Source organism: Plecotus auritus (genome assembly GCF_963455305.1).
Source record: "Plecotus auritus genome assembly, chromosome: 8".
NCBI classification, from domain to species: domain Eukaryota; kingdom Metazoa; phylum Chordata; class Mammalia; order Chiroptera; family Vespertilionidae; genus Plecotus; species Plecotus auritus.
The window spans coordinates 59,844,072-59,869,743 of NC_137782.1; the positions used below are offsets into that span (position 1 = coordinate 59,844,072).

At 39.5% G+C, this 25,672-nt stretch overlaps 1 protein-coding gene across 3 annotated transcripts in view; it reads left to right on the forward strand.

The window, feature by feature from the left end:
- The window catches only part of SAMHD1 (SAM and HD domain containing deoxynucleoside triphosphate triphosphohydrolase 1), a 58,974-nt gene that overhangs the window by 6,771 nt on the left and 26,531 nt on the right, over window positions 1-25,672 (forward strand). For 2 of the 3 annotated variants that reach the window (XM_080686492.1, XM_080686493.1), the window contains exons 3-11: window positions 4,051-4,120; window positions 10,699-10,859; window positions 14,000-14,115; window positions 16,731-16,801; window positions 18,396-18,551; window positions 19,918-20,018; window positions 20,827-20,935; window positions 23,007-23,098; window positions 24,449-24,564. In XM_080686492.1, coding sequence (XP_080542618.1) covers window positions 4,051-4,120; window positions 10,699-10,859; window positions 14,000-14,115; window positions 16,731-16,801; window positions 18,396-18,551; window positions 19,918-20,018; window positions 20,827-20,935; window positions 23,007-23,098; window positions 24,449-24,564 — 992 coding nt within the window. The remainder of the gene's footprint in view (window positions 1-4,050; window positions 4,121-10,698; window positions 10,860-13,999; window positions 14,116-16,730; window positions 16,802-18,395; window positions 18,552-19,917; window positions 20,019-20,826; window positions 20,936-23,006; window positions 23,099-24,448; window positions 24,565-25,672) is intronic. The other variant, XM_080686494.1, reaches the window with a different exon arrangement.

Here is a 25,672-nt window from a genome sequence, read left to right on the forward strand (position 1 = left end):
AACCTGCAACCCAGGTACATGCCCTTGACTGGGAATCAAACCCTTGACCCTTCGGTCTGAGGGACAACACTCTAACCACGGAGAAACACTGGCCAGGGTTCAAAAAGATCACTTTTAACTGACTTTTAGTAAATGACCTTTAGATCTGAATCTTTAGGGACCTCATCTTGCTTCTTTCATAATCACATTTCAACCCCCTTTTCTTCCTCAAAGTCTCCCTTACTACCTATTTTCTATGTATAATAGTTGCTATTTTTTAAAAATATATATATATTTTAAATTAATCTTTATTGTTGAGATTATTACAGATGTCCCTCTTTTTTCCTCCCATAGCTCCTCTCTACCCGGTTCCCACCCCACCCCAGGCCCTCGGCATCCTATTGTTTGTGTCCATTGGTAATGCATACATGCATATAAGATCTTTTTTTTTTTTTAATATTTTATTGATTTTTTACAGAGAGGAAGGAAGAGGGATAGAGAGTTAGAAACATCGATGAGAGAGAAACATCGATCAGCTGCCTCTTGCACACCTCCCACTGGGGATGTGCCCGCAACCAAGTTACATGCCCTTGACCGGAATGGAACCTGGGACCTTTCAGTCCGCAGGCTGACGCTCTATCCACTGAGCCAAACCGGTTTTGGCGCATATAAGATCTTTGTCTAATCTCTTCACCCACCCTCCCACACCCCATTCCCTCTGAGAACCATCAGTCTATTCCATTTCCATGCCCCTGATTCTATTCCATTCACCAGTTTATTCTGTTCATCAGATTTTTTATTCATTTGATTTTTAGATTCACTTGTTGATAGATACGTATTTGTTGTCACTTTGTTGTTCATATTTTTTATCTTTACCTTTTTCTTATTCTTCCTCTTCTTAAAGAACACCCTTCAGCATTTCATATAATATTGGTTTAGTGGTGATGAACTCCTTTAGTTTTTTTCTTGTCTGTGAAGCTCTTTATCTGACCTTCAATTCTAAATGTTAGCTTTGCTGGGTAGAGTAATCTTGGTTGTAGGTTCTTGCTATTCATCACTTTGAATATTTCTTGCCACTCCCTTCTGGCCTGCATAGTTTCTGTTAAGAACTCAGTTGATAGCCGTATGGGCACTCCCTTGTAGGTAACTAATTGTTTTTCTCTTGCTGCTTTTTTTCCCCCCCGCCCCTAGTCTCTCTTGCTGCTTTTAAGATTCTCTCTTTGTCTTTTGCCCTTGGCATTTTAATTATGATGTGTCTTAGTGTGGTCCTCTTTGGATTCATCTTATTTGGGGTTCTCTGTACATCCTGTACTTGTAAGTCTATTTCTTTCACTAGGTTGGGGAAGTTTTCTGTCATTATTTCTTCAAATAGGTTTTCAGTATCTTGCTCTCTCTCTTCTCCTGGAACCCCCATATTTTGGATGTGGGTACACTTGAAGTTGTCCCAGAAGCTCCTTACACTATCTTCATATTTTTGGATTCTTTTTTCTTTTTGCTCTTCTGGTTGGGTGTTTTTTGCTTCCTTGTATTTTAAATCATTGATTTTATTCTCGGGATCCTCTAATCTACTGTTGAATCCCTGTATATTATTCTTTATTTCAGTCAGTGTATGCTTAGTTTCTGACTGGTCCTTTTCCATTTTTTGGCATTCTCACTAAGATCCTTGAAAGTCTCACTAAGTTCCTCAGAGGTTTCTAGAAGATTCTTGAGTAGCCTTATAACTGTGGTTTTGAACTCTATAATCCAGCAGTTTAAAATATATTTTTATTGATTTCAGAGAGAAAGGGAGAGGGAGAGATAGAAACATCAATGATGAAAGAGAATCATTGATTGACTGCCTCCTGCACGCCCCCTACTGGGGATCAAACCCGCAACATAGGCATGTGCCCTTGACTAGAATCGAACCCAGGACCCTTCAGTCCGTTGGCTGATACTCTATCCACTAAGCCAAACCAGCTAGGGCAAGTTGCTTACTATTTTAATTGAATAGAATTGTTTTAATAGAGTCTTTCTTTTAAAGGAAACCATATACTTTGTGGACCCAAATATTATTGTTTTATTAAATATTTATAGAGGGCTCATTGCATGTTAGGCACTCTTCTAGGAATTAGGGACACATGAGTGAACAAAATAAACAAAATTCCAAAAGGAACACTAGATGGCATACCTTATGTGCCTGCCTCATAACCCTGAGCTGTGTTTTCCTATACAGCACCCACTAGCTACCTGTTTAAATTAATTTAAATTAAATAAAAATGTCAATTTCTGCCTGGCCAGCGTGGCTCAGTGGTTGAACCAGGAGGTCAGGGTTCGATTCCTGGTCAGGGCACATGCCCAGATTGTGGGCTTGATTCCCAGTAGGTAGCATGCAGAAGGCAGATGATTAATGATTCTCTCTCATCATTGATGTTTCTATCTCTTTCCCTTTCCCTTCCTCTCTGAAATCAATAAAAAAAAATGTATTTTAAAGAATCAATTTCTTAATTACACTAGCCATATTTCAAGTACTTAATACCACTTATGGCTAGTGGCTACTATGTTGGACTGGACAGACTTCACTTTTCCATCATGGCAAAGTTCTACTGGACAAAGCTGCCCTTGAGGATCCTAGTGGGGTCAGCAAATTGTTCCTAGTGGTACCAGTGCAGCAAACTTCCAATATACCCTTGTACTTTCCCCGCCTCGTTTCCTGTTTCACTCTTCCTAGTCTCCCACTTTTATTCCCTGGATTCACATCCTAAAATACATTACTTCTATGCAAGCTCTCATCCTAGACCAGGGGTGGAGAACATCCAGCCTGTGGGCCATATAAGGCCTATAAAATCATTTGGTCTAGCCCTGCTAAGGCTTTAGGGGTGAGTTAATTAAATGTTTGACCAAATATAGCAGGCTAATTTTTAAGTTGATAATTTTGTGTGTCCTGAGAATGTTGTTATAAATATCCAAATGGCGGCCCTTGGCAGAAAAAAGGTTCCCCACCCCTGTCCTAGACTCTGCTTTCTAAGGAGAATCCAGTTTAGGCAAGTACTTGTATTTCCTTAATTTTATGATCAATTGTTGATTTAAAAAGTTTTTCTAGGAAATAAGAAACATTGTCACATTAAATGTGTACCCCCTCTATCCTCCCTCTTTCTCTCTAAAAAATCAGTGAATACATTTAAAAAAAAACTGATGAGGTGGATAGAGGACTAGTAAAAACACAGGTATGGTGCTTTGATGATTATCACCTTAAGTCTCAGGGTACAATATAGAGGCCAATTGTAGTGCTTCTGACTCCAAGTCTATGTAGGGCTTTTAGCAAAATATTAATTTTTTCAATCCAATTAGCTAGTAGATTAGGAAAGGTGAACCCCTTGCCTGCCAATAGTCAGCTGGGCTAACATGCCTGGACCAGTTAAAAGTGAAAATTAAACCGAACCCCACAACAAAAGCCAAACCTGTGAGATAGGTACTTGTGCGAAGAAAAGAGGTTTTCAAGTTCCGGCCACTTGAGAAAATGGGGGACTCTCATCCCAAAGCCATCTTAACATCTCAGTGGAGGCAGGGGTTTTTATCAGGATGGAGAGGGAAAACAGAACAAAGAAATCTGGGAGGGGGCTGTGGATGTGCAGGCAGTGTTTTTGTTGGTCCCAATATGGAACTTGTCAGCCAAATCTGGTGTTCAAGCTGCCCTAGGTCCAGGCAGGACTCAGGACACCCGGTTTCTACAATATGCTCAAGAGAAGGCTGTTAGCGATTTATGACAGGCATGACTAACCATGCCTTTGTGGTGGTTGTTTTTTTTAAATACATTTTTATTGATTTCAGAGAGGAAGGGAGAGGGAGAGACAGAAACAGCAACGATGAGAGAGAATCGTTGATTGGCTGCCTCTTGCATGCCCCTACTGGGGATCGAGCCTGCAACCGGGCATGTGCCTTGACTGGGAATTAAACTGTGACCGCCTGGTTCTAAGGTCAATGCTCAACCTCTGAGCCACGCTGGCCAGGCTCATCATTCCTTTTAATTTTACTTCTGTAATGATTATTATTAAGCAAATTATGATAAATTTGCTTATCCTGTTAAAATTTTAGGTCCACGTGGGAGAGAAAGAAGCTGCTTAATTCTATCCGACTGAGTCAAATTCACGTTGAAACAGTGAAGGTAAGAAGAATCTAAGCTTATTATGTTTTTTTTAGTATAAAGTGAGAATAGAAGAAAATCTGCTTCTCAATAATAGGATTGTGAATAATGGGCTTGACTTTTTTAAGCTTTCTGCATTTTCTAAGGTAAGTACAGAATATTTACATCAAAGGAAAACTAAAATATTTGAAGCACACAGAGAAGCATAAATAGATCACTGCCCAACCTGTCAAATCTTTTTGCCCGACTTGCTGCAAATCTATTGTTTTTAGAACAAAATATTAGAAACAATGGAAGAGTTCCTTTATACCCCTATTGGATTCTATTTCTATCCTTTCTTCCTCAAAAGGAATCACCATCCTGAATTGGTGTTTAATAATTTTCATGAATGGCCTTGGCTGATGTGGCTCAGTTGGTTGGAGTGAAGTCCTATACCCCAAAAGGCCACAGGTTAGTTTTCTGGTCAGGGCACATACCCAGGTTTTGTGTTCCATTTCTGGTTGTAGTGCATGTGGGAGGCAACTGATAGATGTTTCTTTCCCTCTCACATTGATGTTTCTCTCTCTTTTTCCCTTCCCCTCGATCTAAAATCAATAAGGATTATTGGGTAAGGATTAAAAAATAATAATTTTCATGAATGCTTTGTACTTTTACTACATATTTGTGTATAGCCATAAATAATGTACAGTATTGTTTTACATGTTTTAAAAAAATTTATATAAATCATATTTCACTGTAAGTAGCCTTCTAAACTTTTATTTAACATCATATATATTAATTTTTATATATATGTATATATATATTTTAATCCTCATCCAAGGATTTTTTTTTATTGATTTAGGGTGGGGAAAGACAGAGAAAATAAAACATTGAATGGTTGCCTCTAATACTCGACCTGACTGTGGATCAAACCTGCAAACTGAATATGTGCTCTGCCTGGAATTGAACCCAAGGCTTTTGCATGCCCACTGGCCAGAGCTAACATTCTGTTTTTGAGAATCATCCACAGCGACACAAATAGCCCAAGTTAACAACCACCCTCAGCCATAGAATAACTTTTATTTTGTTAACTTTAGAGAGAGGAAGAGAGGGAGGGAAACACCAATGGGTTGCCTCCTGCATGAACCCCAACTGAAGAGTTAACTGGCAACCTGGGTATGTGCCCTGACTGCAATCAAACTGGCAACCTTTCGGTACATGGGACGATGCCCCAACCACTGAGCAACACTAGCCAGAGCCATTCTTTTTTTATCTAAACAGCTTTAGTGTGATATAATTTAGTACCTTACAATTCACTCATTTCATTTTTTAAGATATATTTTTAGTGATTTCAGAGAAGAAGGGAGAGGGAGAGAAAGATAGAAACATCAATGATGAGAGTGAATCATTGATTGCTGCCTCCTTCACACCCCGGACTGGGGATCCAGCCTGCAACCCCGGCATGTACCCTGACTGGTTCATAGGTTGGCACTCAACCACTGAGCCACACCTTCAGGTTAAATATTTTTTAAAAGGTTCACAAGGTTGATCAGTCATTATTATAATCTAAATTATAAGAGTTCTTTATATATTCTGGATACAAGTCCCGTATCAGATATAAGGCATGCAATTTTTTCTCCCATTCTGTGGATTGTCTTTTTTACTTTCTTATTGGTATTCTTTGGAGCAGAAATGTTTTTAATTTTGATGTAGTCTAGTTTATCTATGTTTTTTTTCGCCTCTTGTGCTTTTGGTGTCATATTAAGGAAACCATTGCCTAATCCAAAGTTACACGCAACCTTTTTTCTTGACTCTGTTTTCTTCATGTTAAATTTAGTTAAATTGGCCTCTGAAGCCAGGAATTATATAATGGTGAAGAGGAAATATAGTGTTTAACACAATAGGCACTAATTTGTCAAATGTATTAACGAATCTTAAAGTGAAATGCCTGCTTTATGTATTTTCTCTTACCTATTATGTGTTATTTATAGAATCACCAACTCTGAATAATCTTTTTCTAATGGGTCCCTCTTTCCTTTCTTCTGGGTAGAACTGACCACTCCTTCTTTTGTTTCTCCCCATTCTCTTTTCCTACTATTCTGGACATAGATTCTGTTATCTTTCCATGAGGACAGGAATTATGCCTTACCCATCTGTTATCCCCAGTACTTGGCATATATAGAGGACTTAATAGACTTGTTTCATTTTGCTTGGCTAGTAACACAGTAGAGTATATAGCCTTTAAAAGTGACAAGTAGCCCTAGCCGGTTTGGCCCAGTGGATAGAGCGTTGGCCAATGGACTGAAGGGTTCTGGGTTCAATTCTGGTCAAGGGCACACACCTGGGTTGTGGGCTCGATCCCCAGTAAGGGGCATGCAGGAGGAAGCCAGTCAGTGATTCTCTCTCATCATTGATGTTTCTATATCTCTCTCTCCCTCTCCCTGAAATCAATAAAAATATATTAAAAATCAATAAAAGTGACAAGTGGACCATCCTATCTAATAAAGAGGTAATATGCAAATTGACCATCACTCAAACACACAAGATGACCACTCCCATGTGGTCAAAGATGGCCGGCAGGGAAGGGCACTTGTGGGCGATCAGGCCTGCAGGGGAGGGCAGTTGGGAGGGACCAGGCCTGAAAGGGAGGGCAGTTGGGGGCAATCAGGCCTGCAGGGGAGGGAAGTTAGGGGTGACCAGGCCTGCAGGGGAGGGCAGTTAGGGGTGACCAGGCCTGCAGGGGAGGGCAGTTGGGGGCGACCAGGCCTGCAGGGGAGGGCAGTTGGGGGCAACCAGGTCAGCAGGGGAGGGCAGTTAGGGGCAATCAGGCCGGCAGGGGAGCAGTTAGGCATCGATTAGGCTAGCAGGGGAGTGGTTAAGGGGTGATCAGGCTGGCAGGCAGAAGCGGTTAGGGGCAATCAGGCAGGCAGGCAGGCAGGCAAGTGGTTGGGAGCCAGCAGTCTTGGATTGTGAGAGGGATGCCCGACTGCCCGTTTACCAGGATCAGGCCTAAACAGGCAGTCGGACATCCCTCGAGAGGTCCCAGATTGGTGAGGGTGCAGGCTGGGCTGAGGGACCACCCCCCCTCCCCGTGCACAAATTTCGTGCACCGGGCCTCTAATATAACTATATAAAGGAGCAGTTTGTTTGTTTATTTTTGTTAATCCTCACTGGTGGATAATCTTTCATTGATTTTTATTTTTTATTTATTTTTTTTAATATATTTTATTGATATTTCACAGAGAGGAAGGGAGAGGGATAGAGAGCTAGAAACATCGATGAGAGAGAAACATCGATCAGCTGCCTCCTGCACACCTCCCACTGGGGATGTGCCCGCAACCAAGGTACATGCCCTTGACCGGAATCGAACCCGGGACCCTTCAGTCCGCAGGCTGACGCTCTATCCACTGAGCCAAACCGGTTTCGGCTCATTGATTTTTAAAGAGAGTGGGAGGGAGGGGAGAGAAAGAGAAAGACAGACAGAGAGAGACACATCGATTGGTTGCCTCCTACACGCACCCTGACACTGGGGCCTGGAATCAACCTGCAACCCAGGTAGATGCCCTTGACTGGGAATTGAACCCTCAAGCCTTCGGTGTGTGGGCTGACGCTCTAACCACTGAGTCACTGGCCAGGGCTTCTTTGATAATTTTTAACAATATATAGATTCTTATTTGTTTGTGATTGTTTCATTGATCTCGTGTAAAGGAGAAGAAATAGACTGGTACAGTAAGTCCTCATTTAATGTTGTGAATACTTTCTTTGAAATGGCAACTTTGAACAAAATGACATATAATGAAACCAGTTTCACTAAAGGCTAATTGATACAAACAAGAGTTAAGTTCCTATGTCATATTTCTAGCCACAAAAACATCACCAAACCTCTAAATAGGGATCCCAAATACTGGTAACATTAAACATTGAAATTAATGTGAACTATACATACATTTAAGAACGATTAATAAAAACAAGTTAAGAGAATGATTTTCCAATATGCTTATTCCAGTTCAGGATTGCAAGTGGCTGGACTCTATCCTGGCAGCTCAGGATGAAAGGTTGGAACCAACCCTGGACAGTATGCCCTTCCATCACAGCGTGATCCCACATGCACATCCACACTCACTCAGACATGTAGACATGCCAGTGAACTTCATGTACACATTTTTGGAGTGTGAAAGGAAACCAGAACACTTGGAGAAAACCCGTGCAGATGTGGGGAGACCGTACAAACTACACAGACAGTGGCTCTGGCCAGGAATCTTTTTTTTTTTTCTTTCTTATCAACATTATAAGGAAACAATGTTTATTGAAATGATGTTATTAGATGACCTGCTCTTTATGATTTTCATGTATTTAAAGATGATGGAATTTCTTCTTTTCTGCAAGGATATTCACAGGGTTGAATTATGACATTTATAGGTCCTTCTTCTCTGAGATATTTTGACATCCTTCTTGGTGTATTATTAGAGGTGACTAAAATGGATATCTTTTACGTTATAAAGTGGTTTTATAGAGCAGGGTGAAAAAATTCATACTCACTAAATATCAATCATAAATCAAATTTTTATTAATGTACATACATATTGTTTAACGAAGTTGTAAATTCTAGGCATTACTTGACTCAGGCTTTTGGTACCCAGGGTGAATTGAGCTCTTTTTAAACTCATCGCCAACATGTTTAAATGTTGGACTAGATGACCCCTTTAAGATTCTTTACAGCATTGAGCTTCTATAATTCATGTTTTATATATTTCTGTGTATGGACATGGTACACTTAAATTGTAAAGCATGTTAACATACATTACTTGGCAATAGTGCTTCAACAGTAGTCGTTGAAAACCTGTGTACCAGACACAGTTTGTTGGGTTCTGAGAACATGGCAGTAAACAAGACAGACAATGTTCTTCACCTTCCAAAATTCCATATATTTTTAAGGAACTTTAATTTGAAGCAGTTTGAAAATTTATCAGGCTCCTTTTTTATTCTGTAGCTTTCTCTTTAAAAGTCAGTTATACAGTAGATAGTTAAGAAAGATGTATTTTTAAAGAAACATAGAGGGACATTAAATCTTCACCCATCTTTAAAGCTATTTAGAGTAATGAGTAATTGTGAATTTATCTTTACTAAGTATATATATTTCTGAGTGACATTATAAGTAATATATAATTATACTAGAGGCCCATTGCAAGAAATTCGTGCACGGGTGTGTGTGTCCCTCAGCCCAGCCTGCACCCTCTCCAATCTGGGACCCCTCGAGGGATGTCCGACTGCACGTTTAGGCCCGATCCTACTAAACGGGCAGTCGGATATCCCTCTCACAATCCAGGACTGCTGGCTCCCAACTGCTCACCTGCCTGCCTTCCTGACTGCTTCTGACTGCTTCTGCCTGCCAGCCTGATCACCCCCTAACCACTCCCCTGACAGCCTGATTGATGCCTAACTGCTCCCCTGCCAGCCTGATTGCCCCTAACTGCCCGCCCCTGCAGGCCTGGTCACCCCTAACTGCCCTCCCCTGCAGGCCTGGTCACCCCTAACTGCCCTCCCCTGCAGGCCTGGTCACCCCTAACTGCCCCCCCCTGCAGGCCTGGTCGCCCCCAACTGCTCTCCCTTGCAGGCCTGGGTCCCCCCCAACTGCCCTTCCCTGCAGGCCCTGTCACCCCCAACTTCCCTCCTCTGCCGGCCTGGTCCCTCCCAACTGCCCTCCCCTGCTGGCCTGATTACCCACAACTGCCCTCCCTTGCAGACCTGGTCCCTCCCAACTGCCCTCCCCTGCTGGCCATCTTGTGGCGGCCATCTTGTGTCCACATGGGGGCAGCCATCTTGTGTGTTGGAGTGATGGTCAATTTGCATATTACTCTTTTATTAGATAGGATGTTCCTGCCTATGATTTCTTACCTATATGGTAGGAGGGTTTTTTTCTTTTCTTTATTTTTCTTTCTTACTTAGGATTTTAGTGATAGGCACTACACTGAGTGGCCAGATTATTATGATCTCTGAACGCATAATAATCTGGCCATTAAGTATATATCCTATGTAATAAAAGGCTAATATGCAAATTGTCCTCTCAACCAGGAGTTCAACCAGCAGGCAGGCCAGCCGGCCAACCACCCATATCCTCTCCCCCTGGCCAGGCTGGCCAGACCCCACCCATGCATGAATTCATGCACCGGGCCTCTACTATTCTAATATATATATATATAAAATAATCTGGCCACTGAGTGTATAGAGATACATTCAGAATAAGATGTAGACATAATGCCAGTAGTAATATGGCTTATGTGATCTGAATGAATGTGTTAATTAGTATGTTTAACTTGAATACAAGACTAACTTATTAAAGGCTAGTTAAGTAATATATAATAAAAATATTGAAATCCTTATATTTCTGTTTTTAGGATTCATTAGAAGAAGTAAAATATACCCAGATCTAATATACTTGATCTGTCTGATAGTGATATCTAAATAAGATAATGATATTAATACCTTGACATTTCCCTTAGTATTAGTCTTGAGATCAATTAAATGGCTTTGACTTTGCACTATAGGTAGGCATGGCTACATAAAAATTTTAGATAGAGTTATGAATTGTTACTTATATTAGTTTAAACATAATTTTCTAGGTTATTAATGATCCTATCCATGGCCATATTGAACTTCACCCTCTCCTTATCCGAATCATCGACACACCTCAATTTCAGCGGCTTCGATATATTAAACAGTTGGGAGGCGCTTACTATGTTTTTCCAGGAGCTTCACACAATCGATTTGAACATAGTCTAGGGTAAGAAGGGGATTGAGGTGGGGAACTTATAGTTGCGTATTAAGTACCTTCTCTATCTCATTAAATGATTGTCTTGTCTTTTAGAGAAGAGTTTTACAAAAATGGTAATAATATCCTTATTTTGTTGATGAAAAAATCAAGGCTTTGATTTACTTTGCTGTATTTTATTTATTTTATGTACTCTTATAAGCCGCTACAAATCCTTCCTGGGAAAATAATGAAAGTGTCTAGTGAGTGGTCATTTGGTTGAAATATTTGTGTTTAAAAAAAGTTACTGGTATAATTAACTTTGTAAATTTGATTATTTAATTCTCTTGTAGTCCCTATATAGTTGTATACAGATTGTCCTTTGAAAATAGGAAATGTATAAATCAGATAAGCATTCACAAACTTAGAGAAGATGGTGCTTCCTATGCATACAACTAAGTAGAGACTGTGTTCTGTTTTTCTATTATCAAATGTAGGGCGGGAGGTGGGAGGTGGGGGGATGAGGGGTGAGAAGAGATTAACCAAAGAACTTATATGCATACGAGAGACCTGGTGCACGAAATTCATGCACTGGGGGGTGGGAGGGGTTCCACAGCTCAGCCTGCACCCTCTCACAATCTGGGACCCCTTGGGGGATGTCGAACTGCCAGTTTAGGCCTGATGCTGCAGGGATCCCTGTGGGATCAGGCCTAAACTGGCAATCGGACATCCCTCTCGCAATCCGGGACCACTGGCTCCTAATCGCTCACCTGCCTGCCTGCCTGATCACCCCTAACCACTCTGCCTGCCTGCCTCATTGCCCCTAACCGCTCACCTGCCTGATCTCCCTACCTGCCTGCCAGATCACCCCAACCCCTCCCCTGCCTGCCTGATCACCCCTAACCACTATATCTGCCTGCCTGATCACCCCTAACTGCCTCTGCCTGCCTGCCTGATTGCCCCTAACTGCCTCTGCCTCGGCCCCCACAGCTTCATCTGGAAGGACGTCTGGAATGACATTCGGAAGTTCATTCGGCTGTCTGGTCTAATTAGCATATTACGCTTTTATTATTATAGATGAAAACAGACAATAAAGTGGTGAAGGGCTGGGGCAGGGTGCTGGGGGGTGGGGATGAGAAGGGGGGATATCTAATACTTTCAACAATAAAGATAGTTGTAATTCCACTTTGGTCCTGGGAGTGTGTCCATGCAGCATCCACCTACTCTGCCACCATTTTTAATCTCTATAAACAATAAAGATAATTTTTTTAAAAAAGTCGAGCCAGGAGGACATAAACAGGGAAGAACTAGACAATTTTCCATATTTTCTTTAAGTACTCATAGTATTACTCTTTTTAAAATATATATATATTTTTATTGATTTCAGAGAGGAAGGGAGAAGGGGGAGAGAGAGAAATATCAGTGATGAGAATCATTGATTGGAAGCATTTTTAATTATCCAGAACACACGTATCTACTCAGATGTTCATTCATCAACAAATATTTATTGAAAACTTGCTAGGCCCTACCAAATCAACAAGATAACAAGTCTCTCTAACCTCATGGGGCTCAGCATTTAGAGAAGAAAGGTTACTGTATTCATTCAGAAATTACTTTCAGAGGGAAGTGCTAAAAGTGCATTTTAATATTTGTTAGGCATTTTATCTCTTCAATCTGTTTGTACACATTACAAAATAGAAGTTCTCCCTCTCCCCAGCCCCTGGCAACCACCTTTCTACTTTCTGTTTCTATGAATTGGACTATTCTAGGTACCTCATATAAGTGATATCATACTGTTACAGAAAACCAGAGAAGAACCAAGCAATGCTTAGAGAGATGGAGTTACATTTATTATTATTATTATTATTATTACGCGCCAGCCCAGAGGAAAATGTCTCTCAAATTCTGGGCGAAATCACACAGGAAGTTTCCTGTATTTATACCTGTTTACCCTCCTTGTCTCCCAAATATGGGGTTCTGTTTCGGTCTCCTTTGCAAGTTCTTAAAGAGCCCCTATGTGCTGGGGCTTTGAGACCTCGACCAAAGGCTTGCCAGCACTGATAACTTGGTCTGGGGAAAGTTTAACGGCCTCTCTGAAATGGGAGTAGTCTTATTTTCCTTATTATTTAAGCAAGCAAGCATTTACAGAAGCCAAATAGCAGGGTTAAAATTTCAAACAGCAGTTTTTATATAAGATGAATGCTTTAATACAATATTTGTCTTTTTTGTGACTGGCTGTTTAACTTTGTATAATTTCCTCAAGGTTCCTCCATGTTGGAGCATATGTCAGAATTTTCACACTTTTTAAGAGTGACTAATATTCCATTGTATGTATCTATTACATTTTGTTTATTCCTTCATTCAGTGGTGGACTCTGAGTTGTTTCTGCCTCTTTGGCAATTGAGAATAGTGCTGCTAGGAACATGAGTGTACATATATATCTTAAAGATCCTGCTTTCAATTGTTTTGGATATATACACAGAATTGGAGTTGTTGAATCATATGGTAATTCTAGTTGTAAATTTTTTAAAAAATATGTTTTTGTTGATTTCAGAGAGTAAGGGAGAGGGAGAGAGAGATAGAAACATCAATGATGAGAGAGAATCACTGATCAACTGCTTCCTGCATGTCCCACCCTGGGGATTGAGCCCACACCCAAGCATGTGCCCTGATTGGGAATTGAACCATGACCTCCTGGTTCATAGGTTGACACTCAACCACTGAGGCAATTTGCTTGGGCTAGTTTTAATTTTTTGAGGAACCACCATACTGTGTTACCTAGTGCCTGCATTATTATACATTTCCATTAACAGTGTACAAGGGTTCCAATTTCTCCACATCCAGGCTAATATTTGTTATTAATTATTTTGTGGGGTTTTTTTTTTGTTTTGTTTTTGAATAATAGCCATCCTAATGGGTGTGAGGCATTGTTTCATTGTGGTTTTGATTTTTCATTTCCCTAATGATTAGTGATGCTGAGCCAAGAGGTCCTGCTTTGGGGATTCTGTTTGTGTGTTCCTATCCAGTTCCAAAACACACTATTCAGTTAAGTTGCCTTAGAGATATATGACAACATTTGAGAAACATTAAAGTTCTTCAGGACCAAAATAACACTTGTAACTTCCAAACAAAAGAGTGACTTTTTTGTTTTGTTTCATTTATTTGCTCTGCAGTGTAGGATATCTAGCAGGATGTCTAGTTCGAGAACTGAGTGAAAAACAACCAGAGCTGCAGATAAGTGAACGAGATATGCTATGTGTTCAGATTGCTGGGCTTTGTCATGATCTCGGTAAGCTATACAAAAAGCCAAGGTTGTTATGAAAAACTATAACATGTTACCTCTCTTTGAAATTGAAAAATCCAACTAACCAAGAGAAATATGAAAGTTGTGTTTTAATTCTTTGGTTAACATTAATATAAATGTGCCACTGCATCTTCCTAGAATGATCCATAAGGCCAAGGGGTTGCTATTTCATTTTTTTTATAGCTTTTCAGTCAATTTCCTGTGTTAAACATCGTTGCTACAGGTTATAAGAAAGGACTTTCTGATAGTGAGGTTTTTCTAGCTACTCTGTTTAAGATGATGTGAATTTGATTTTTCTTTTATCCTTGTGTGTTTTTTTTTAAAATATATATTTTATTGATTTTTTACAGAGAGGAAGAGAGAGTTAGAAACATCAATGAGAGAGAAACATCAATCAGCTGCCTCCTGCACACCCCCCACTGGGGATGTGCCCGCAACCAAGGTACATGCCCTTGACCGGAATCAAACCTGGGACCCTCAAGTCTGCAGGCCGATGCTCTATCCACTGAGCCAAACCGGTTAGGGCTTATCCTTCTTGTTGAATAAAATTGCCATTTTACCTTCAGTTACTTTGTCGATCCATTTTTCTCATTCCTAGACTACATAATCTGCCCTAGAAGATTAAGAGAACTCCTTCTCTTCCCCGACCCATCTGATGTCTTGAACTACTTAAATCCAAGTAAAAGATTATTATCCTTTTCCTTTAGCACAGAAAGAGAAAAGAGACTGTATTCTTTTTTAAAAAATATATATTTTTTAAATATATTTTTATTGATTTCAGAGAGAAAGGGCAAGGGAGAGAGAGCTAGAAACATCAATGATGAGGGAGAATCATTGATTGGCTGCCTCCTGTATACCACCCACTGGGGATGGAGCCTGCAACCCAGGTATGTGTCCTTGACTAGAGTTGAACCCGGGACCCTTCAGTCCGCAGGCTGACACTCTATCCATTGAGCCAAACTGACTAGGGAAAGACTGTATTCTTTTATCACAGGAGTTTTGCCCCATCCTTGTAGTTTAGTCCTACCTATTGGAGGACCCTGAGAAATTGTATGTGCCCTTAGGGCAGGAAAGGGGAGGTGTATGTGTTTCAATAGTCAGATACTTTTCTTTTTTAATGTTTAAAAAATATTTTTTTATTGATTTCAGAGAGGCGGAGAGGTAGAAACATCAGTGATGAGAGAGAATCATTGATTGGCTGCCTTCTGCATGCCCCCCCGCATCAGGGATCGAGCCCACAATCTAGGCATGTGCCCTGATCGGGAATCAAACCGTGACCTCCTGGTTCATAAATCAACCACAGAGCCACACGGGCCAGGCAATAGCCAGATACTTAAAGGAATAGAACACACTCTTCAGCATGTCCCTTTGGAGATTTTAGTAGGATTAAATTTGATAGATTACTGGTATTTTAAGAGGGAATCATTGGGAAACCTTTGCCAGTCCCCAGGAGTCTGAGTACTACAGTAATAGGCCTTCATGGGTGACATGCAAAAGGGCCCAGGACTGGTCCAGGTGGGCTCCCTCTCCAGCAAAGTAATTCACTTCTACAGAAATTCTGATAATTCCAGAATTTGGTTTTACTTCAACCAAATTTCATATTACTAAATGTTGTGAAATGTTAAAACCAGTTATGATTAAGATAAACTTGTGATTTCCATTTTGATGGTTCATATCATTGGTAAAAACCCAGGAAACAACCTCAACATGTGTATATTTATTCTAAATATATTATCTGCATTATAGAATTTACATAAAAATAGATCTTTTAAAGGATGAGCTTAATAAAATAAAGTTCTGATATTTTATTCCTGCATCCCAGTGGGTTGTCTTAAAACTGCTATTTTTAAAAAAATATATTTTATTGATTTTTTACAGAGAGGAAGGGAGAGGGAGAGAGTTAGAAACATCGATGAGAGAGAAACATCTATCAGCTGCCTCCTGCACACCCCCTACTGGGGATGTGCCTGCAACCAAGGTACGGACCCTTGAGTCCGCAGGCCGATGCTCTATCCACTGAGCCAAACTGGTTAGGGCAAACTGCTATTTTAATGCAGATATTCACCCTGCAGTTGCCAAAAGTTTTTTGCCATTAACATTCCTTTAAGTTATACAAAATTGTGTTTTCATCAGTTATGTGAGTTCTGGTGACTCAGAGACCCCTCTATAAAGAGCTTACTTTCTGCCCTAGCTGGTTTGGCTCAGTGGATAGAGTGTTGGCTTGAAGACTGAAGGGTCCCGAGTTCAATTCCAATCAAGGGCACATGCCTGGGTTGCGGGCTCGATCCCCAGTAGGGGGCATGCAGGAGGCAGCTGATCAATGATTCCCTCTCATCATTGATGTTTCTATCTCTCTACCTCTCCTTTCCTCTCTGAAATCAATAAATATATATTAAAAGAAAAAAGAGCTTACTTTCTCATATGGTTCTGTTTCCTGTTCTCTTGTTTTTAGAAAATAGGAAGGAAGGATTTGTTCCTTTTTGTGATGTATTTGTAGATTATTGATTTCTGTTGATATTCAAGGTAAAACTAAAACGATTTTAAAAAATCGACTCAGTTTTTACATTTTTCTTGTTCCTAAGGCTGCTTTTGTTTTTAAGGTCATGGGCCATTTTCTCATATGTTTGATGGAAGATTTATTCCACTTGCTCGCCAAGATATGAAATGGAAGGTATGTATTCACGTATTCAATAGTCAATAAAATAAAGACTATCTAAGCAGCCATTGCTGTGTTATAGTATACTTCCTTCCCCATTACAGTTTTAAGAGTGCTTTTATATCTTTGTTTTTATTTGATTCTCACAGTCTGTAAAGAAGGAATGATTATCTCCATTTTTGCAAGTGTAAAGGAACTTGAAATGCAGAGGTGTATTGATATACCAAAATTCAAAAACTGTTAAGTGGTAGAGCCAGCAGTAGAAAACCATGTTTCCTAGATGCTAATTTAATGCTTTCTCTATTCCGTCATACTACTGTAAAATAAAAAAAAGGCCAACTCTGGTTTTCATTCATTTTGTATGGCCATGAAGTAACTGATGGTAGCCAAGTTTAGTCAAAGATATATATATATTTTTTGAGAGAGAGAGAGAGAGAAAAGAGTAACCAATTTGCTGTTCCACTTATTTATGCATTCATTGGTTGATTCTTGTATATGCCCTGACCAGGGATCGAACCCACAACCTTGGTATACCAGGAGATGCTCTAACCAACTGTGCTACCCAGCCAGAACTCATCATATATATTAAATCATCCTATCTAATAAAAGAGCAATATGCAAATTGACTGTCACTCCAACACACAAGATGGCTGCCCCCATGTGGTCAAAGATGGCTGCCCCCATGTGGACACAAGATGGCCACCACAAGATGGCCAGCAGGGGAGGGCAGTTGGGAGGGACCAGGCCTGCAAGGGAGGGCAGTTGTGGGCGATCAGGCCAGCAGGGGAGGGCAGTTAGGGGTGACCAGGCCAGCAGAGGAGGGAAGTTGGAGGTGACCGGGCCTGCAGGGAAGGGCAGTTGGGAGGGACCCAGGCCTGCAGGGGAGAGCAGTTGTGGGGGGACCAGGCCTGCAGGGGAGGGCAGTTAGGGGCAAACAGGAAGGCAGGCAGCTGAGCAGTTGGGAGCCAGCAGTCCTGGATTGTAAGAGGGATGTCCAACTGCCCGTTTAGGCCCAGTCCTACCAGGCAGTCGGACATCCCTTGAGGCGTCCCAGATTGGAGAGGGTGCAGGCTGGGCTGAGGGACACACACCCCTGTGCATGAATTTTGTGCACCGGGCCTCTAGTCTATTTTATAATTAGGGATTTGCAGGTTCAATCCTGGCCCTGGTTGTGGTGCATGCGGGAGGCATCCAATCTGTGTTTCTCTCTTTCCCCCTCCATCCCTTCCTTCCACTCTCTCTAAAAATCAGTGGAAAAATTGGGTGAGGGTTGCCCGGTGTGTCTCAGTGGTTGTGCATTGACTTATGAACCAGGAGGACACAGTCGTTTCCTGGTTGTGGACTCATGGCATGCAGGAGGCAGCCAATTGATGATTCTCTCTCATTATTGATGTTTCTATCTCTCTGTCCCTCTCCCTTCCTCTCAGAAACCAATAAAAAAAATATATATTTAAAAATTGGGTGAGGATTAACAACAAAAAAAATCTGTAAGACTGTAACATTCAGTAGAATCTTATCTCTGAATTACCTGAAATCAAGAGTACTTTGGATAATCTGGGGTCTCTATTGATCTAGAGTCTATAACAGACCATATGCTGACTTTTCCTAGCATGAACAGGGCTCAGTTGATATGTTTGAGCACCTCATTAATTCTAATGATCTCAAACCCGTCATGGAACGCTATGGTCTCATTCCTGAAGAAGATATTATCTTTATCAAGGAACAAATTACAGGACCACCTAAAACACCAGTTAAAGAGCTATCGGTAAGTTTGTATACAACTTAATTTGAAGTGACTCATGCTTTTCATCTAATCTTTTCTTGATTCCTTCAGAGCTGTTTGAAGAGGAATATTTGGTTATTTTAGAGGGACTGAGTTAAGAGGTGGGAAAAATATAAATACATACATAAATTAAAATATACAGATATTTTATAATGAATATTGTATGCAGTATTTTATATAGAAGCCTAAAGTAACTTTGTTTGGAAAATGTAGCAGTGTATATTTTGTTTATCTGCCAAAACTAACTTATTTTAAATAAGTTGAAAAATAATTTTTGCTCTGTTTTTAAGGTTTTTTTTCATGCACACACACACACACACACACACATACACACATCTACTTGTAAAATAAAGAGGTGAAATTTGTAGCAAATATCCTATTTGCAAAAAACTGGAGCTCCAAAAAGTCTTTGAATGATGTATATCACTTGGGGTAGATGTGTAACTACTTTAAAAGATAGTATTATTTTCATGTCTGAATGCAAGCATTAGCATGTTAGAAACATTTTTACTAGTTCATAATTGGATCTTATATTTTTAAAAATTTTGAAAGCAAAAAAACAGAGCTTTCTTGTTGGTTATGGGAAATGTAGTAGAGTTAGGATCCTTTCAATGGCACTACATACTAAAGAGGTTTAGTATTAACAAGATATTATACACCTTAGCATTTCTTTTCTCTTTTCTACTAATTTAGGAATTAAATGGGAAGAACCTTGTAAATTATTTCACATTCTCATTAAAGTATCTGTTTATAATTTTCAGATTAATATAGTTGCTTTGCTTTGCTTGTACATAAATTTGGTTCTTATCCTAAAACATTTTTATTTTTTTTATTGATGAAGGTATTATGTATGTGTCCTTATCCCCCCCATTACCCCGCCCTCCCCCCCCCCCCTCATGCCCTCACCCCCCTGGTGTCTGTGTCCATTGGTTATGCTTATATGCATGCATACAAGTCCTTTGGTTGATCTCTCCCCCTTACCCCCACCTTCCTCTGCCTTACCTCTGAGGTTCCACGGTATGATCAATGCTTCTTTGTCTCTGGATCTGTTTTTTTGTTGTTGTTAATCCTCACTCAAGGATATTTTTCCATTGATTTTTAGAGAGAGTGGAAAGGAAAGGGAGAGACAGAGAGAAACATCGATGCGAGAGAGATACATCGATTGGTTGCCTCCTGCATGCACCCTGACCAGGGCTGAGAAACCTGCAACCAAGGTATGTGCCCTTGACCAGAATCAAACCCAGAACCCTTCAGTCTTAGGGCCAATGCTCTATCCACTGAGCCAAACTGGCTAGGACTGGATCTGTTTTTTATCCTAAAACTTTTAATGATTTTTCTTGTCTTCTAGTGGCCATATAAAGGCCGTCCTAAAGAGAAAAGCTTCCTTTATGAGATAGTGGCCAATAAAAGAAGTGGCATTGATGTGGACAAATGGGATTATTTTGCCAGGTATGCACTGAACACTCCAGAGAGAAGTTTGTTAAAATCTTTGTATGCTTTATATATATATATACTAGAGGCCCACTGCACGAAATTCATGCACGGGTGTGTGGGGGGGTGTCCTTCAGCCCAGCCTGCATCCTCTCCAATCTGGGACCCCTCGAGGGATGTTCGACTGCCCATTTAGGCCCGATTCTGGCAGGATTGGGCCTAAACGGGCAGTCGGATATCCCTTTCACAATCCAGGACTGCTGGCTCCCAACCACTTACCTGCCTGCCTGCATGATTGCTCCTAACTGCTTCTGCCTGCCAACCTGATCAACCCCTAACCACTCCCCTGCCAGCCTGATTGATGCCTAACTGCTCCCCTGCCGGCCCGATTGCCCCTAACTGCCCTCCCCTGCCAACCTGGTCACCCCTAACTGCCCTCCCTTGCCAGCCTGGTCACCCCCAAGTGCCCACCCCTGCTGGCCTGGTCACCCCTAACTGCCCTCCCTTGCCAGCCTGGTCGCCCCCAACTGCCCTCCCCTGCAGGCCTGGTCACCCCTAACTGTCCTCCCCTGTAGGCCTGATTGCCCACAACTGCCCTCCCCTGCCGGCCATCTTGTGTCCACATGGGGGCAGCCATCTTTGACCACATGGGGGTGGCCATCTTGTGTGTTGGAGTGATGGCCAATTTGCATATTACTCTTTTATTAGATAGGATTTTTATTTATGTAAACAAATAAAATGCTTGTATAAATATATTATTAACATTTAAGGTACAGTAAGTAATCTTGTTGAAGAATTTTATCTCTCTGCTTTGGAATCTTTCTAGGGACTGCCATCATCTTGGAATTCAAAATAGTTTTGATTATAAGCGCTTTCTTAAGTTTGCCCGTGTCTGTGAAGTAGATAATTCGAAGCATATTTGTACTAGAGATCAGGTAAGCTATGTCAGAGGAACAATAAAGAAGATATAGTTCCTAGTTTGAAATCTAGAAATAACCATTCAATAATTTGGAAAAATCAGTACCTGGTAAATTGTCAATCTCTTTACTTCATGCTGAGCATTTATAAATATCTTAAGGTTCTTTCATTTGTACTGTGTTGTTAAATAATAATAAAATTACAATAGACACTTATTGAGTGTTGTGCTAGGCACTGTTTTAAGTGCTTTAGACGAATTAACTCAATCCTGACAACCCTATGAGATAGGTACTATTATTATCCCACTTAATAGGTGAGCAAACTGAAGCACAGAAAAGACATACAATTAATAAATGGCAGAACTAGAATTTTAACACAGAAAATTTGGCTCAGTTCTCATCCTTAATCACTGTTAGTATTTCATTTAGTTAAAATACTAAAATCATTAGGTCTCTGCTAGGTTGGAGTCATATGACTAATATTGTATTATAAAAGTCTTTTTTTGAGAATGAAGAATATAAGAATAATAATACCTAATTTTCAGAGTCATTGGGAAGATTTAAAAATATATTATATGTAAGATACCTAAAACAGAACCTGCCACAAAGTTAATACACATACTAGGTGTACCGGTTAATGATGCGGATTTTGTAATCAAAGAAAACACGATCATTTCAAGAGAAACATCAGAAGTGCTTTATTCAAAGTAATGTCCATCGCTAGCTATACATTTCCCCCATCTTTAGGTAATTTGTGGATGCTGTCCCAATAGAACCTTTCTTGTTTTGAGGTAAACCATATAGAGATCCAATTTTCCACTTCCTCATATGTTTTGAAGTGCTGCTCACTTCAAAAGTGCGTGTGCCATTGATCACAATAAGTGGTAATCTGAAGGAGCAAGGTCTGGTGAATACAGCAGGTGGGTTAATACTTCCCAGGCAAGATCTTTTAACATGTCTTTAACTGGTTTTGAAGTATGTGATGGTGCGTCATCATGAAGCAAAATTACTTTGCTGTGTCTTCTGGTACATTCTGAACCACGATCAAAGCGTGGTTCAAATTGATTTTTTGTTGTCGGTAGTGATCGGTATTAACAGTTTCACCTGGTTTTAGAAGCTGATAATACACCACACCTTCCTGATCCCACCAAACACAGAGCACTGTCTTCTTTCCAAAGCAATTTGGCCTTGCAGTTGATGTTGATGGTTGACCTGGATCAACCCATGATTTTGTGCATTCTCAAAATAAATCCACTTTTCATCGCCAGTCACAATTCAATGCAAAAAGACTTTCTTTTGTGCCACTGAAGCAACATTTTACTGATGATTTTTCAGTTTTCCATTTGTCTTTCGTTCAGTTGATGTGGCACCCATTTTCCTTCCTTTAAAATCTTTCCCATTGCTTGTAAATGATTGGAAGTTGTTTGCTGAACAACGTTTAATCTTTCTGCAAGTTGTTTTTGAGTTTGACATACATCTTCATCCAATAATGCTTGTAATTTTTGGCCTTCAAACTTTTTCGGTTGACCGGGATGTTCTTTGTCTTTCATATCAAAATCATCACGTTTAAAGTGTTTAAACCAGCATTCACAAGTATCTTGAGATGGAGCATGTTCACCATAAGCTTCCCGAAGTATATGATAACTTTTTCTTCTACAAAATTAATGAATTAAAACTTCCCACAAATGCTCTTTTTTCTGCACGAAATTCGACATTTTTAAGCGTAAAAATATCTATGATGTTAACACCTTCAGCAAATTTGACATATGAAGTTTTGAAGCTTGTTGTCAATACAACAAAATAGCATACATATCAAATCACATATATATCAACATATTGAAAAAAATCCACATTAACTGGTACACCTAGTAATAGATTTTGGTTACTAAGAATGAAAGTTACAAACTAATGATAGTTTGACTCATCTGTCTTGCTAGTTTTAAGTGGGCTCAGAGATTTTAATGAAGTAGTCCTTGGGCATAGCCTTCGTGTCTGCCACCATCCCTTTTTCTTGTTTCATATACTTCTCTACTAACAGGGGTAACATAATCAGATTCTTCATTAATATTTATTTCATATTTTCCTGCAGGAGATTGGGAATCTGTATGACATGTTCCATACCCGCACCTCTTTACACCGTAGAGCTTATCAGCACAAAGTTGGCAACATCATTGATACAATGTAAGAAATTTGATTGTTATTTTCCTATAAAAATCTCTGTGATGCTTGTTCTAGAGTATCATACATAGATCAAATTGAGATTTCTAGACAAATTCAAGGGAATTTTAAGTGACTAAATCTTAAACTGTTCCCTTAAAACAAAACTGGCATAAAGTAAGCTTAACTTAGTTGGAGGAAGAGTTGTAGAATGGCTAAAGGGGATAGATGAAGGGCAGAAAAGCTGGCTTAGGCTAGACATGAAGAATTAATGTTGGAATGGCATAGGACCTCTGCACAGGCTGTCGCTTATGTACCAGATATTAGTCATCAAGGTGAGAGATGGGACGTGGATAATTGACTTTCTGAAATTAATGACAAACATTAATTTTAAGAATTAAGATTCATGTCTTTCCTTACCATGTCAATTATTTATCAAAATTAGTAGCAAATAGTAAAACCAACAGCAATTTCACCTGATCCATTGCAGAAAAGTGCAGCCTAGGCTCTAGGGACTAGAAGACCTCATGAGGAGTTATCAAAAGTTGGGTGTGAGTCCATTTAACACTATGCCTCTAAAATGCCTTTAAATTGATGTGTGTTATAAGCCTTCATGTTTGTGTTGAGGAAATAGATTTTCTTTTTCTATTTGTTTCCCATCTTTTGTCATGAGCAGACTAGTTAGAATACATTATCCTATTTGTATGGTTGTTAGTTTGGTGGAAATTTTTGTTGTTGTTTTTGTTAGTTTTTTTTTAATACATTTTAAAATTATTTTATTTTATTATTGATTTTAGAGAGAGTGGAAGGGTAAGAGAGAGAGAGAGGAAAAAATAACATTGACGTGAGATACATTGATCCGTTGGCTCTCATACTCACCCTTTGGGGATTGAACCTGCAATCTGGGTATGTGCCCTGACCCTGGAATTGAACCTGTGACCCTTTGGTGCATGGGACAACGCTCGAACCAACTGAGCCACACAGGCCAGGGGTTAGTTTGTTTTTAATTTGGAGTGTCAAAGAGATCAAGGTTCAAAGCCTGGTACTGCTTCTTTCTAACTTAGTAAAATAAACATTTACTTAATTTCTGTATCTGTAAAATTAAGGCTAATTACTCATATCTATATTATTGTTAGAAAGATTAACTCAGACAGTGGATCTAATGCTCTGCCATATGCCTAAAACACAGTAAACACAATATCCCACAAGTCACAATGCACTTATTTAGTATGATTTAGTACAGGTGTCTTTAAAACATCATGTCTCAAGATTTTATTTTCCTAAAATAGAAAGATTTTTTTTATCTTTAAGCAAGGCCTAAAGTACATATTTAAATTTTCTCATAAGCATAAATTTTTATTAAATGATCTTTAGGATTACAGATGCTTTCCTCAAAGCAGACCCCTACATAGAGATTACAGGTACTGGAGGAAAAAAATGTCGTATTTCCACAGCAATTGATGACATGGAAGCCTTCACTAAGCTGACAGGTAAGAACTAGAAGGTAACTTAGATTGGTCCATCTCAGATAAAATATACACTGTCCCTGGATTGCAAATGGGTTCTTTTTCAAACATTCCAATGGATTTAGCTTCTTAAGTGATTTTATACTTTTGGATATGAGTTTTATCTCTGCTTTGTACTAACAAGATAACCTTGATAAAAGTTATTTAACTTCTCTGAACCATACTTTCCTCATCTATAAAATAGGAGTAATGATACCTAACATATACTTTTGTTGTGATGCTTAAATAACGCATAGCACTTAGTATGGTACATGGCATATAAGAACTCAATATTTATGATTAATCTATAATGTAGCTGGACTAATAATATCAGACAAATGCCAAAAAATTGATTCACCCTTTTAACATTATTTTTGTTGCAAAACACAGTATGCCAAGAACATTTCTGCATACTTAGCAAAAACAAAATCTGTAGCTTAGGGTGGGAGGAGAGAGGTGAAGGTGTCACAATTGATTCTTTAATGTGCTAAAGTGTAGACTGCTAGATTCTTTCTACAGCACACTGCCAGAGTGAAACCTAAACCAGTTTCTCTCAAACATTCTTCATTTCCAACCTCTCGCAGCTTGATACTTTTGTAAAAATACAATAAAAACGAATTACTAGGAAAATGTAATGGCCAGGGGGTTGGGGACAGGTGGAGGGAGAGATATATAAAATATAAGTCCAAATTTTTATTATTGAATTTGACAGATTTACCATACACTTCAATAAATATAATTAAAAGAAACAGAATATAGAAAAAAAATTAAATAAAAAATGTATATGTTGTTCTTTAAAAATATACACATAGTTCAATTCATAGAGTTCCTCTGACACTTAAAACTTTTTAGTCATTTTCCAGTCATAACAATAAAAATTTAGAAGTAAAATAGTGATTCCCATATTAAATGTATTTTTATACTGAGAACACTGTGTATATCAATATTTAAGGTTTATAATGTGACAAGTTTGCTTCTTGATTGTTAATTAATCTAGACTGGATTGAAGACACAGTAACAGAGAATAATATATATCTAAGTTGTTTCTATGTTTTGTTTTAATATATTATAGTAGATAAATTAGTCTTCCTTT